The sequence below is a fragment of the Octopus bimaculoides genome, chromosome 14, assembly GCF_046866305.1.
Source record: "Octopus bimaculoides isolate indiv1 chromosome 14, ASM4686630v1, whole genome shotgun sequence".
NCBI lineage: Eukaryota > Metazoa > Mollusca > Cephalopoda > Octopoda > Octopodidae > Octopus > Octopus bimaculoides.
In genome coordinates, this window is record NC_142941.1 from 28144367 (window position 1) to 28158041 (window position 13675).

Here is a 13675-nt window from a genome sequence, read left to right on the forward strand (position 1 = left end):
AAAGTTTTTAGTTTTTGGAGAACATTCAGCCTCTGATATCTGGAGTGTAAAAAAAGGAAAGTTTGCAATTTGTTTTTGCACATTTTATTTGCATACCCATTTGACCACATTTTAATTCCAAAGTGTCTGACAAATACACTCACCAAATATAGCAAAATATTACAATGGCAAACATGATAAAAAAAAAAAACAGCATAATAAACAAATTGCACCAAAGAAAGAAAAAAAGAAAGAAAATAATGGGTTCCCTAGCTGGTTGCAGCTAAATTACTGAAATAGGTAGAAGGTAAATTAATAAAAGAAAGCTATTTGAAACAGTCTAACAAATTATTTTGAAGATAGTGGATAATAGCAACAACACAAGCACAGAGGCAAACATTTTAAACCATTCATATAATAATTGTGCTTTAGCTAGCTTTGCCTCTGAAACCAGTTGTGGTAGATTCTTGCAAAGATCACCAAATGAATCTAGCATATAACCATAAAATTCAAATCAGGTGTTTTGTTTGTTGTGCAATCACTCATTACCTCCCATAACTCAGTTGCTTCTATTGGCCTTTTTCAGTGCCTAACAGCTTCAGCTGATCATTATGGCAAACTGACAAAGTAGGTGCTTAATTCTCTGGCCTATCACTTGCTGTAAACTGTTGATCAAAGTGCTACTTGGAACACAATACATACTTGTTTGGAATCATTTGCTTGGACAGGTATAGTAGCATCTACCTGCCCTGCTCTATCAAAGACTTAAATGTGGCTTTCTTATCACATTGCACCACTACCACTTATGGCCATCAAATGGCTCTCATTCCCTATTGTTTTAGCACACAATCTCAAACTCATACTGAAGAAATGGTTTTGAGCCATTCTTACTGCTAGCATGTTGGCTGGATTTCCTTTTCTAATTGCCTCTAATTTACAGAGATATAGTATAGTAAATAGAAGAATATAGTAAAATAAAAGAACACCATAAATAGTGGAGTGTGTAGTAAAGAAATGGGAATGGTAAGGAAAACAGTGGGTTGTTATAGTAAATGATGGGGGATGAGGAACAACACATAGAGGAGTGGAATTGTGAAGAAAATATATTTATGGCACAACAATAGCAGTAACAGCACCAGCAACAACAACATCAGCATCACCATCAGCACCAGCATTACCAACAGCTTCCTTAACTTCCACAGTAACAGACCTGACAACCCCTATAGCAGCAGCAACAGGTCCAGTGCCACCACCAGCTATAGCAGCAGTGGCAGTGGCCCTAGCACAAACACCAGTGGAACCACAGCTAATGATACCTCTGGCAGCAATGGCAACTTTCCCAACAATGACAAGGACCACAATAATAACAACAGCGCCTTCATCATAACTGGCAGTGGTGATACCATTACCGATGCTACCACCACTTCCAGCAACGCCAACACCAGCAGTCCCAGCTCCAACAACAACAAAGTTGGTGGCAGCAGCAACAACAACAACACCTGGTACAGAACCAACAACACACCCACGAAGATACATTGGATGTTCCAGGAACTCTCTCAAGCAACGTCTCTCCAACCATAGGTCCTCCTTCAGTGTTCCGGAAAGAAGATACATAACATCACTGGCCATCCATGTCTGGCAACTTAGAGATGATGGTATTCCATACTCGATCTTATGGAAAATTCCTAAGAACCCAGGCCCCTACATCAATGGGACAAAGTGTTGCAGGTTATGCATAGCTGAATGCGCAAGAATCCTAAAAGACTCACTTGAACCAGGGAACATCCATAACTCCAGAATGGAGATTTTCAGGCAATGTTTATATTTTGGAGCCCACAAGATGGTGACAGAGTCGGACGTTAGTAGCCAATAGCAAAGGGAGATAATCCCCAATTGTTGCCTTTGAGTAGTGTGGCATTTCCCCCTCCATATTAAGAGATCATGAGCCAACAGGTTTTGGGGTCTGATGATACTCCATAAAGCTAAACCCTTTATGAGCAGGAAACCTAGCCTTCCCCATTTTTAATATATATATATATATATATATATATATATATATATATATATATAATGCAAAAATGCTTGACTCAATGGCAGGATGAATAATATACTTTGCTTTTACAATTCAAATTGATTCCAGTGCATTGTTGATAATGTTTTCTTTTAACTCCTATGGGAAATAAATCATAAAATCAATATTAATGAGATTCAAACTCACAACATGAAGGCATGTGCTTGTGTACAACAAAATATTTATCCAATTTACATAAGTTTACACATGCATGCATGCGCATACATATGCACACACATACACACACACACATCTTTGGGGGCCAACAAACAGACAGAAGAGAATTCAATAAATGTGTTTGCTTAACCCATTTGCTATTATGGATTACAAGACATCAACAATTTTTCTTCAATGTTATCATTTCTGAGCTGTCTTCAGAACTACTCCCTCAACATGGGATGCACCTTGTGTGACCCTGAGGGAAGGTCATCCTTTCCCTGATCTTGTTGGTTTTGAGTTGTCCTCAATGCTTCTGTAATGTTACTTTTTTTTTTCTAAGTAGAGGTGATGGGCCCTACCTATGCAAACCTATTTTTGCCTCTGGCAAGAGTTGGTCCATATTTGCTGGTCTCTATCTTTTGACTTGTCCATCATAGGAGGCTCTACTAAGAGCTAATGCTCCACTGCCATCAATTTCAGGGTCACTAAGGCACACGGGGCACTACACTTCAACAAGGACCAGTAGATACAATAGAGTTAATTTATTTGGAAATAGCTGGTGATTCACTCCAGTGGTACTCTGGATTAGCACACATACACAAGCTGTCCTTAACTGAAGAGTAGCTCCTTATATAAAAATCTGACTAATGAAATGGCATGAAGTAATAAATGTTTCAACCAAAGCACTGAGTTCTTTTCAATTTGTTTGTAAATAGAAATAAGTAGAAATACTTACAATTATAAACCTAAGACTTCACACACAAGCATACATGCACACACACACACAAATACATTGTATATAATGCATTACATTAAAATAAATCCTTTGGTAAGAAAAGTAATTGTATTGAATGTGTGTAGTTTTGTGTGTGCTTGTATATGTGTGAGTATATGTATGCATATAGATGCACAGCTATCTGTATGTATGTGTGTGTATATGTATGTATGTATGTATGTATGTATGTATGTATGTATGTATGTATGTAATTATGTATGTATCCAAACATATTGCTATATAGAAAATAGCAATTATTAAGAAGCTCCTATTATTTTGTGTCGGATTATGCAGACTTCATATTGTAGATATATGTGTCTTGTGTGTGTGTGTGTGTGTGTGCATGCGCATATGTTTTTCTGTGTATGTGTGTAGTATTTTTTAATCTAGATTATTCAATATGATACAAACTTTTGAAATATGACTGTGGATAGAAAATAACAACTTTTGAGAAATAAAAATTTCTTATAGAATTATATTGGTATAGGTAGGAACAGGAATCAATAGTGCTTTGGAGTTTAAAATATTCATATTATTGCATAAAGTATAAACTTAAAAAACAGACTGTAAAGAGAGATATGTTGAGTCAGATCATTAGGAATTCAATGTCAAAAAGTAAGCCTAATATTCATAAAAGTGAATATCTTCAACAGAATTATATTTTACATAGCTGTCAGTGAAAATACTGATGCATGTTGCATTATATGCAAAGTTTTATATACAGACATGTAATGTGTGTGTGTGTCAATATATATATATAGAGAGAGAGAGACATACATACCCATATGCACACACATACACACACACATGTGTGGCTGTGTGGTAAGAAGTTTATTTCCCAACTTCATGGTTCCGGGTTCAGTCTCACTGTATGGCACCTTGGGTAAGTGTCTTCTACTATAGCTCTACATTGGCCAAACTGAAAGAAGCTTGTTGTGTGTGTGTGACCTCCACTTGACAACCAGTGTGAGTTTACATATCTGTAACTTAGCAGTTTGGTAAAAAAAAAAAAAAAAGCTTGATAGAATAAGTACTAGGCTTTGACAACAATAAGTTCTGGGGTTGATTTCTTTGACTAAACCCATCAAGGCAATACCCTGGTATGGCTGCAGTTCAATGACTGAAATGCAGAAACAATAAAACATAATGTTATATACACACACATACATACAGTATTTGGTTTATGTTGCACAAATAAGAGAGGAGTGCTCAACGCATGTTTAGAGAATATAGTTCCTTTATTAAAATTGAAACTGAGAGTTTGTCTCATGTCATTAGTTTCATGCCATAGTGATCTTCAAGCAAGAACTTTTGCAACTCGATAACAGTGACATGTTTATATCATTTGGTCTAGTGCTTGTTCATTGGTTGACTTTTTGTATTTATTGATTGAAGGTGTTTTCTGGCTTCTTCTTTCGTTGTTTATATTACTTTTGTTAATTGGTTTTTGTATCTCTTGCAATTGTAGGTGGGAGGGTGTGTTATTAATTTGTTTAGAATTTGTTGGCAAGATGGTGATGGGGCATTATTTCTTGTGTGTGAAATTGCATAAGTTTGGTGTCAATGAATTTACCATTTGTTCCATTTAGTAAATGTGGAGATGGTTAATTTCTCACTGATTTATTTACCACTGTTTTTTTTTTAAAGCCAAACCCCATGATAAACAAGGATAGAAGTATCATATTATAACTCTACTTAGCACTATTACATGAGTAAAAACAAATATTTATTGTGCAGAGGTGGATCACTTCATTGAAAAGGCAATTCACACTATGGGAATAAAATAACTTCAGTAATCTAACAATACTACATTCAAGAAGTTGAAAGCATTTGTGTAGAAAAAGGATTTACTTAAACAGCAAGCCAGACACATGGAAGAAAACATATCTAACATGCATATGAGAGATAATAGCAATTTCATTATCTTGAATTGACAGGTATGAAAACCAGAAAAGTGTTGCTATGGATGTGGTTCAAAATCTCATAACTTTATCATTCCAAAATTCCAGTGAAGAAAAAAAATTGCTATTCATGTAAACAGTCTAAACAAAAATGTAAAGAGATGGAAAGAAAAATAAGTCCAACATTTTACAAGTGTATGCAAGTCAAGAAGCTGCACTTTCACTACTTTGATAGCACTCTCCCATCTCCATTGCTAATGTGAAGAGTAATAGAATAAATTCAATGGTAAAGTAATGTCAGTCAGTGACAATGAATGTAATTGATTGCAACAGAAAATAAAAATTGATGGAATAATCATGTCATTCATCATTGGTTTGGGAGCAACATGCAAATTAGTCAGGATAGCAATAATCAAGCTGAGTGATTAAACTATGAAATGTTTATCCAATGGTGCAAAACCAAAATATTCACCTTTGGTTTGATTGCACCTCTGGTTTTGCTTGGTTAATTTACATCACACTTAATATTGGTTTAATTCCCCAAATTCATAGGATATTTGTCACTGAATCTATGTCTGGCAACTGTTTGTCTGGGTTATGAAACAGTTTCTTGACTTGATTTGACTCAGACAAGTTACATCAACTCTCTGTCAACAGTAAAAGATCATTCAATTACTGATTAATTCCCTGAGTTAAAATTTTTGTTAAAACTATCTATCAGCCATAGGATGAAACTGGTAACACAACCTGTGAGACAAATATGATTTCATATAAAGAAGCAAATGAAAGAAACTGAACATTTATTTAATTGGAAATCATTGAGAAAACCGATGGTTCCCCAACTCCCATAATGTAAGTTTTACCTTTATTATACCAAAGAAAGATGGTTCCATTTATTTGTGTGCAGATCAACATGGAATAAATACAGCTATCAAAAGTATATAATACTACATACATAACATTGATGAGATATTGAAAAAATTAGATGGATCATGCTTCTTTTCAAAACTGAATCTTAAGATAGGCTACCACCTGGCAGAATTAGGTCTCTCAAAATGTTATATAGTGTTTGCCTCTTCTAACAGGTTACATCAGTATAGGCAGTTGGTTCTTTGAATTTCCTCAGCATTTGAAGAATTTGATGAATTCGTTAGTAGTCTTTTTAAAATCTGAGCTTAACAAAATTAGCCTTCCAGATGATGATCTAGTTTTGTGGTAGATCATAAACAGACCATGATGCAACACTGAATTAATGCTTAATGATATCAGGTAACAATAGACTCACATTAAAAATCATATGAAATGCTGTGACTCACTTTGAATGCCAACTAAATTAAGAAGTTTTTTAGTTTACGTTTTTGGTAACTTCATATTGCATTTAGTGACTATGCGACACTTTGTGAGAAGAAAGAAAGGGCAGAGAGGTTTCTATCAAATATAAATAAGAGGGAAATTTTCAGGAATTAAAATAACTCATAATATTTTGTATAATGTCATCATACTTTAACACAAGCTGGGAAACTTCGTCTAGGTTGATGTCAATTCTGTCAGACTGGATGCCATAACACCAGGGAAGAATGCCATGTTATTTCCAACACATCCAAGACACTTTAAAAAACTGAACAAACACTGCAAAACTGAAACGGCAAACTTTGCTGTGGTATTGAATGTAAAATATTCTCCATGTATCTTTATGGAAGACCATTCAACATCTTCAGTAGCAAAACAGATTTTGTTGAAGAGAAGGATCTTTGTGTGTGATATATCAAGTTTGTAATTGAAAATGTAATTCTTAAAGCTATGACTTCATTTTATTTGTTAAAACACACAGAGAATAATTCTTAAAGCTATGACTTCATCTAACTTATTAAAACACACAAAGAAACAACAACACAAGCAACAGTAGAAGCATTGCAAACAGGTAATCTAGCAATTAAAACTTGTCTATAAAACAAGAACTTGCAGAGGAATTAAACAGCACTCTATGCAGAGCTCAAACTAGGATTCATTTTGTGCTAAAAACTCAGTTGCTCAGTTGAGGACATTTCTTTTTACATCTGAGGGAATTCTAAAGAAAATTACTTCTGACAATGGTCAGCAATTTTTAGTTGTGAGTTTAAAGAATGTTTAGAACACTGGTGAGTACAATATTGAAGAATGATACTCTGCCAACTTTAAGTAAATGCTCCAGTAGAAAGATTCAATAGAAACACTGACAAAGTAATCAATTCCTCAATTCAAAAAGATAATCAATGAAAGAGAAGATTTTGAAAGTGTTTATTGCACTACTGGAATACTCCTTATTCATAAACAAAGATAACACTGTCTATTCTACTCTTAAATTGCTTGTTACCTTATAAACATTATGAAATCCTTGCAAGAGACAGTAATGATAACAAATCAAATTCTAACATGAAATTAGCTTGATTGGAAAATGGACAACTCTGATATAAAACTAGCTAATCATGTCTTCATGAAAAATCAACAACAAGGGAGGTACCAAACTTTAATTTAATTCAGTACATTGTTATCAAAGGAAAACAACAGATAAATTTGAGTTACATCAAGATAGATTAAAAGCATTCATGTAAACCACTCCATAAGTCAAGTTTATACCTCAAAGAAATTCAAGAAGCCCAAATGATATGGATGCAAATGGAGTCTACCAATGAAAATATCAGTGAAGTTGACAAGATGTCACAAGATAGTAAGCCTGCAAAAGAATCTCCTGAACCATATCCACACAGGTCAGCGAGAACAAACAAAGGTGTATAACCATACAACCTTTGACATGAATGCAATATAAAACACAAGTGAAAAGAGCCAAATATAACTTTTCAGATCATAGGGTCACAAGTTTTACACTATTTACATGCTTTCTATATCACATGACTCAGCTAAATGGTCAGGTGATCATTGCTATTTCAGATGATTACAAGTTTGATGAAGGAAGTTTTGTTATGAATTGAAGACAGCTTCTAGAGTTAAAGAAACTATTGCAATCGTTACTTTACAGTGGGACTACATTAATAAGCATCAAATAAGAACATTAGCAAGCATTATTATTGGATAACAAGGGATTAACTGTATAAATTTGTTACAGCAGTAGATTAACTGTGTATATATATATATAACAATAAATTAATTATATAAATGTGTCAGTGACACATAAATGGCACTCACTACACTAGTAGTAGTTGGCATTAGGAAGGGCATCAAGCTGTAGGAACCAAGCCAAAACAGACTGGAACTTTGTGCTGCTTTCCAGCTTACCAGTTCTTGTCAAACTGTCTAACCCATGCCAGCATGGAAAACAGATGCTAAATGGTGAAGATGGTGATGATAATAGTTCTAGCCCTATCCCCTACAATGGGTTAACCATGTGAATATGTAACAATAAATCAGTCAAATAAAACTATAACAACAGATTAACTATATAAACAAATAATGGATTAACTGAATATAAATCTATAACAATAATGGATTGATTAAGGAACTCAAGTTCAAAAATATCTAAATATATTCAGTGATACAGAGACAATGGCCTGAATAATAGCACTGAGAAAAATTAGCTTCACAGATAATGTAACTTACGGTAATTAACTACTTTGTGTTTGTTTCTTTGAAATTATGCTTCAGATCTTCTTGAAATTTATGATATTCTTTGGTGGATGGAAGATAAAAAGATAGTGAGAGATAGTTTGAAAGAGAAAGACAGAGGGATAGAGAGAGTGAGTGAGTAAGTGAACGAGAAAGTAAATTATGAAAGAATGAAGGAAGTAAAAGAGTTACAGAAGAGAGTAGAAAATAGAGTGAAGTATGATGACAGCAACACTAACAAGCACAAAAATGGAGAAAAACAATAATGGACCCTAATAATCCTTTCTATTATAAGCACAAGGCCTGAAATTGGGGGGGGGAGGCAAGTCAATTACATCGACTCCAGTGTTTCACTGGTACTTAATTTATTGACCCCGAAAGGATGAAAGGCAAAGTCGACCTGGGCAGAATTTGAATTCACAACATGAATAATGAACCCTAATAATAAAGTCCACACCATTCTTCTGTACAGTTAAAAGCAACAATGACAACAACACCACCAGTAGCAACAAAACTCTGGTAGGAGAACAGAAGGAATCATTTAGTAGCATGCTGTTTTTTTTTTTGCTCATCTTTCTTAACAATAATGAATTTACATTCATATTTAATAATGTTGCTGAATTTTTGCTAATGTAAATAAGAATCATCATTGTCATCATCATCATCATCATCTTCTTCTTCTTCTTCTTCTTCTTCTTCTTCTTCCTCTCCTCTTCCTCCTCCTCCTTAGAAACAATTATTATTTATGTTAAAAACAATTCTGGTCTTATCTTATCCTTTTCAACAGTTTCCTATGACTTTTCCTGTACCACCAGGTGTGTTCTTGACATATGTGCAGTATTGTATTTTGGGCATCAATATTACGTTTATGTACCACATCATTATTGCTTTGTTGTCGTATTTGTTTTGGTGTTTTTCTGGTGTTACTTTAGAGTTTCAATACATGTTGGTGTGAGCTGTGTTGTGTTTTAATGTTGAATTGTGATTGTGTACAGTAAATAATATTTATTGAGTAGTTGCATTGTGCTATGTAACTGTTGTGTAGAATATATATTGTGTAGGATGTGTTATATATACAGGGTGATGATTGTGTAGAGCAGTGGTTCTCAACCAGGGTTCATATGACCCTTGCGGTTCCATATAAGATTTTGTTAAAAATTAGGTGCAATAAATTGCTTATACTTGTACAGTACACTAAATATTTTAATAATTTGTTTTTTTTTACATTTAAAACATCAAATGGCAATAGGAGTCCACCCAAGTAAAATAGGAATCAAAGAGGTCCACAGACAAAAAGTTGGTTGAGAACCATTAATATAGAGGATGTGTTGAGTGAGTTGTTAGTTGTTTTGTGTGTTGAGCTAGAGACAAAGGATGCAATATCTACACTCATGAATCTCTAGATATTCCCGACTCTTTGGCTCTTGATACCCTGAAACTTGCTTGCCCCCACCAACATTCATGTGTTCTATAAACCTTTACCAATGAACCTCTCTTTTCAAAAGTGCACAACATTTAACTTATCTTCCTCAGATTTGGCATACACTGTTATGATCTTACTTAGACATATACAGCAAGAAGATACTGTGGGCAAAAGAGAATGGCCCTTTGTATTGAATGACATTACCAACATGCTGCCCAAAGCATCATAGTTTTCTTTTTAACTTTTTCCATCCAAACCTACTCAGAAGGTATACTATCTAATTTCAAATTCCAACTCCAGTTTTTAAGCTTTCACTTCTTGTCTTGTACTTTTCAGGTTCAATTAATTAAGAATATTATCACACTTTGTATCTTTGCCCCTCACTTTGCCTTCTATAACATATTCCTACCTCAAAATCACTTTAAGAATCTAATCACTGACAATCAGAGAGGAAGTACTTATTCTTTAGTCCATTATTCATAAATGTGTTTGAATAAAATTCTTTTCTTCTCTCAGGTATATTTAAACCATTTGAACTTTGTCTCTTAAGATCCAGCAATTAAAATAATACAGCAACTTAGCTTACAGAAACAAACCCATACAAGCACACACATTATTTTTTTCTTTCCAAGACAATACAACATAGCATTGATCCACTCTATCTACTCCATCAAACAAGCTAAATACTCAAAAGCCATACTAATTTATAGGTAAAGGTTGGTTCTTCATGTTTCTTGTATCTGTATGTGTTAATGAGATGAACATAGATCAGATAATATGATGTAATGTTACACAGTCATTTAAGGTGGTGAGTTGGCAGAATTGTTAGCACACTAGGCAAAATGCATGGTAGCATTTTGTCTGTCTTTATGTTCTGAGTTCAAATTTGACTGAGGTTGACTTTGCCTTTCATCCTTTCAAGATCAATAAAATAAGTGCTAGTTGAGTACTCGGATCAATGTAAGTGACTCGACCTCTCCCTCGAAATTGCTGGCCTTGTGCCAAAATATGAAACCAGTATTACATTCATTTATATTCATGATATATCTGAACCATGTATTACTGAAACAATCATAATGGAGAAATAAATGTAATACTAAATATATTCTTTTATTGATTCCAGTCATGCTGGAGCACCACCTTGAATGTATAATGTATGAAATTTGTAATAGTGTTGTCAATCCATTCTTTCCAGAAGCAACACTTTGACCGGAATGAACTGTATGTATCATACAGAAGAGAGAGTTTCAAGAAAGCACATTTCCCAGATGACTTACATCCTCAGGTAAGGACCTACATTTCCATTTGAACACATGTGGATATATCTGTGTGTATATAGTTATACACTTCACATCTAACTGGGTATAATCCTCTATATGTACTTGAATATGTATGTATGTGTGTATGTATGTATGTATGTGTATATATGTATATATATATATATGTATGTATGTATGTATGTATGTATGTATATGTATATATATATATATCATCATCAACATCGTCATTTAATGTCCACTTTCCATGCTGGCATGGGCTGGATGGTTTCACTAAGGGCTGGCAAGCCAGAAGATCTGGCAAAGTTTCTGCAGCTGGATGCCCTTCCTAATGCCAACCATTCTGAGAGTGTAGTGGGTGCTTTTTACGTGCCACCAACATGAAGGCCAGTCAGGTGGTACAGGCATTGACCATACTTGAATGGTGCTTTTTACATGCCACTGGTATGGGAGTCAGTCAGGTGGCACTGGCAAAGACCACACTTGAATGGTGCTTTTTACGTGCCACTGGCATGGGACCAGTCAACCAGCACTGGCATCGACAACGCAGCATGGGAGACAGTCAGGTGACACTGGCAACAATCATGCTCGAATGGTGCTTTTTATATGCCACCGGCATGGGACCAGTCAGGCAGCACTTGCATTGACCACACTCGAATGGTGCTTTTACATGCCACCAGCATGGGTGCCAATCAGATGGTACTGTCATTGGTCACAACAACAACTTCATTTGCCTCAACAGGTCTTCGCAAGCACAGATTATTGCCCAATGATTGAAGGGTGCTCTTAAATGGGCTGATTATGCTACATCTCTTCCATGCTGCTTTGTCCTACATCTTCTCAGGTCTCCCTCCTCCACAAGACCTCTCACTTGGCTTGCTGGGTCTTCTCAAGCACAGCATATCTCCAAAGGTCTCAATCACTTGTCATCGCCTCAGAGAGGCCCAAAATTCGAAGGTTGTGCTTCACCACCTCATCCCAGGTCTTCCTGAGTCTACTTTTTCCACAGGTTTCCTATATATGAAGGCAGTGAACTGGCAGAATCATGAGCATACCAGGAAGAATGCTCAGTGGAATTTTATCCAGTTCTGAGCTCAAATTCCACTTTCAGGGTTGATGAAATAAGTATCAATTAAACACTGGGGGCTGATGTAATTGACTTGCCCTCTCCCCTGAAATTGCTGGCCTTGTATCAAAATTTGAAATTATATATATATATGTATATATATATATATATATATATATATATATATATATATATATATATATATATATAGTTAATGAGAGCACTGTGAAAGTGATCGTGCTTTATCAGTATGCTACCAGGTATAAACTGTTCATTTTATTATCTAATATCTAATAATATATATATAAAGTGGTTGGAGAAAATAATGGAAACATCTTGTTATATGAAAGTCTTATTATTTAATACAGAATTGGTCCACCTTTTGTATCAGTCAAAACTTTAATATGTCAAAGAATTTACTCATATAGGTTCTGAACTACTGATTAGAAAAATTTTGAGCCATTCTCCAACTAAAACCTGCTTTAGATCATTCAGCAACAATGGTAAAGGCTACTTCACTTTGAGTTCTTCATGACAATTTTGAATAACATTAACCATGTGAATCAGTGCATTATCACCCTGGAAGATTGCACAACCATCAGAGACAATGTTTGTACCATAGGATGGGCATGATCAGCCCAAAACTCAGATAATCTGTGTTGTTAATTCTGCTATGTAGAACAACTAAGGGACCAAGAGAATTTTATGATACGGCTGCTCAAATTGTTACACAGCCAGCTCCATACTTTACAATAAGGGCCAAATGGTCTGGCTGAAAGTTGTTTTTTTTTGTTTTTTTTTGGCTATTTCCAGATAAACTCACCCCAAAGTGGGAAAAATGCTGAATATCAATTTTGATGGGGGGGGGGGAAGGTGAGGGAAATTGAAGTGGATCTGGGAGGAGGTGATAAGTGGCAGTATAAAAAAGGGGGAAGGGATGGAGATTAGAATTATAAGAAAAATGTATAGATGATAAATAGGAAAACTGAATAGATATGTGTAGGGGAGAGGGAGGGATGCACAGTGACTGGTATGTGAATATGGAGTGTGACAAACAGGGGTAAGAGGCTCTGATGATTGATATGAGAGGGTATTCAATAGAAGGGAAGATGGCTCCAAGGAGAGGGGAAAAGGGTAGCACTAGAGTTGGAGATGAAATATGTGAATCTCTGCTCTCATAGACTTACAGCAGCTGAGTAAATAGTATTATAGTTAGAAGAGTAAGGGAGGGATGGATTAGTGAAGTTGAATTGAGGAAATGGCTTCACTGAGAGGGATTGAGTGCAGGGACAAACATAAATGATATGCTTTTAATACCACATTTTTACTGAGACAAATAGGTCCTCTCAAGCACAGTAAATCACCAGTTATTTCAGTCCTTTATCATCTCTTCCATGCTGCTTTGTCCTACATCTTCTCAGGTC

The 13675-nt window shown here is 35.2% G+C and overlaps 1 protein-coding gene across 4 annotated transcripts in view; it reads left to right on the forward strand.

Annotated features, from left to right (window-relative positions):
- The window catches only part of LOC106878084 (VPS10 domain-containing receptor SorCS3), a 1080069-nt gene that overhangs the window by 772629 nt on the left and 293765 nt on the right, over positions 1 to 13675 (forward strand). For all 4 annotated transcript variants that reach the window (XM_089362577.1, XM_052972785.2, XM_089362576.1 and 1 more), the window contains one exon: positions 11104 to 11193. In XM_089362577.1, coding sequence (XP_089218703.1) covers positions 11104 to 11193 — 90 coding nt within the window. The remainder of the gene's footprint in view (positions 1 to 11103; positions 11194 to 13675) is intronic.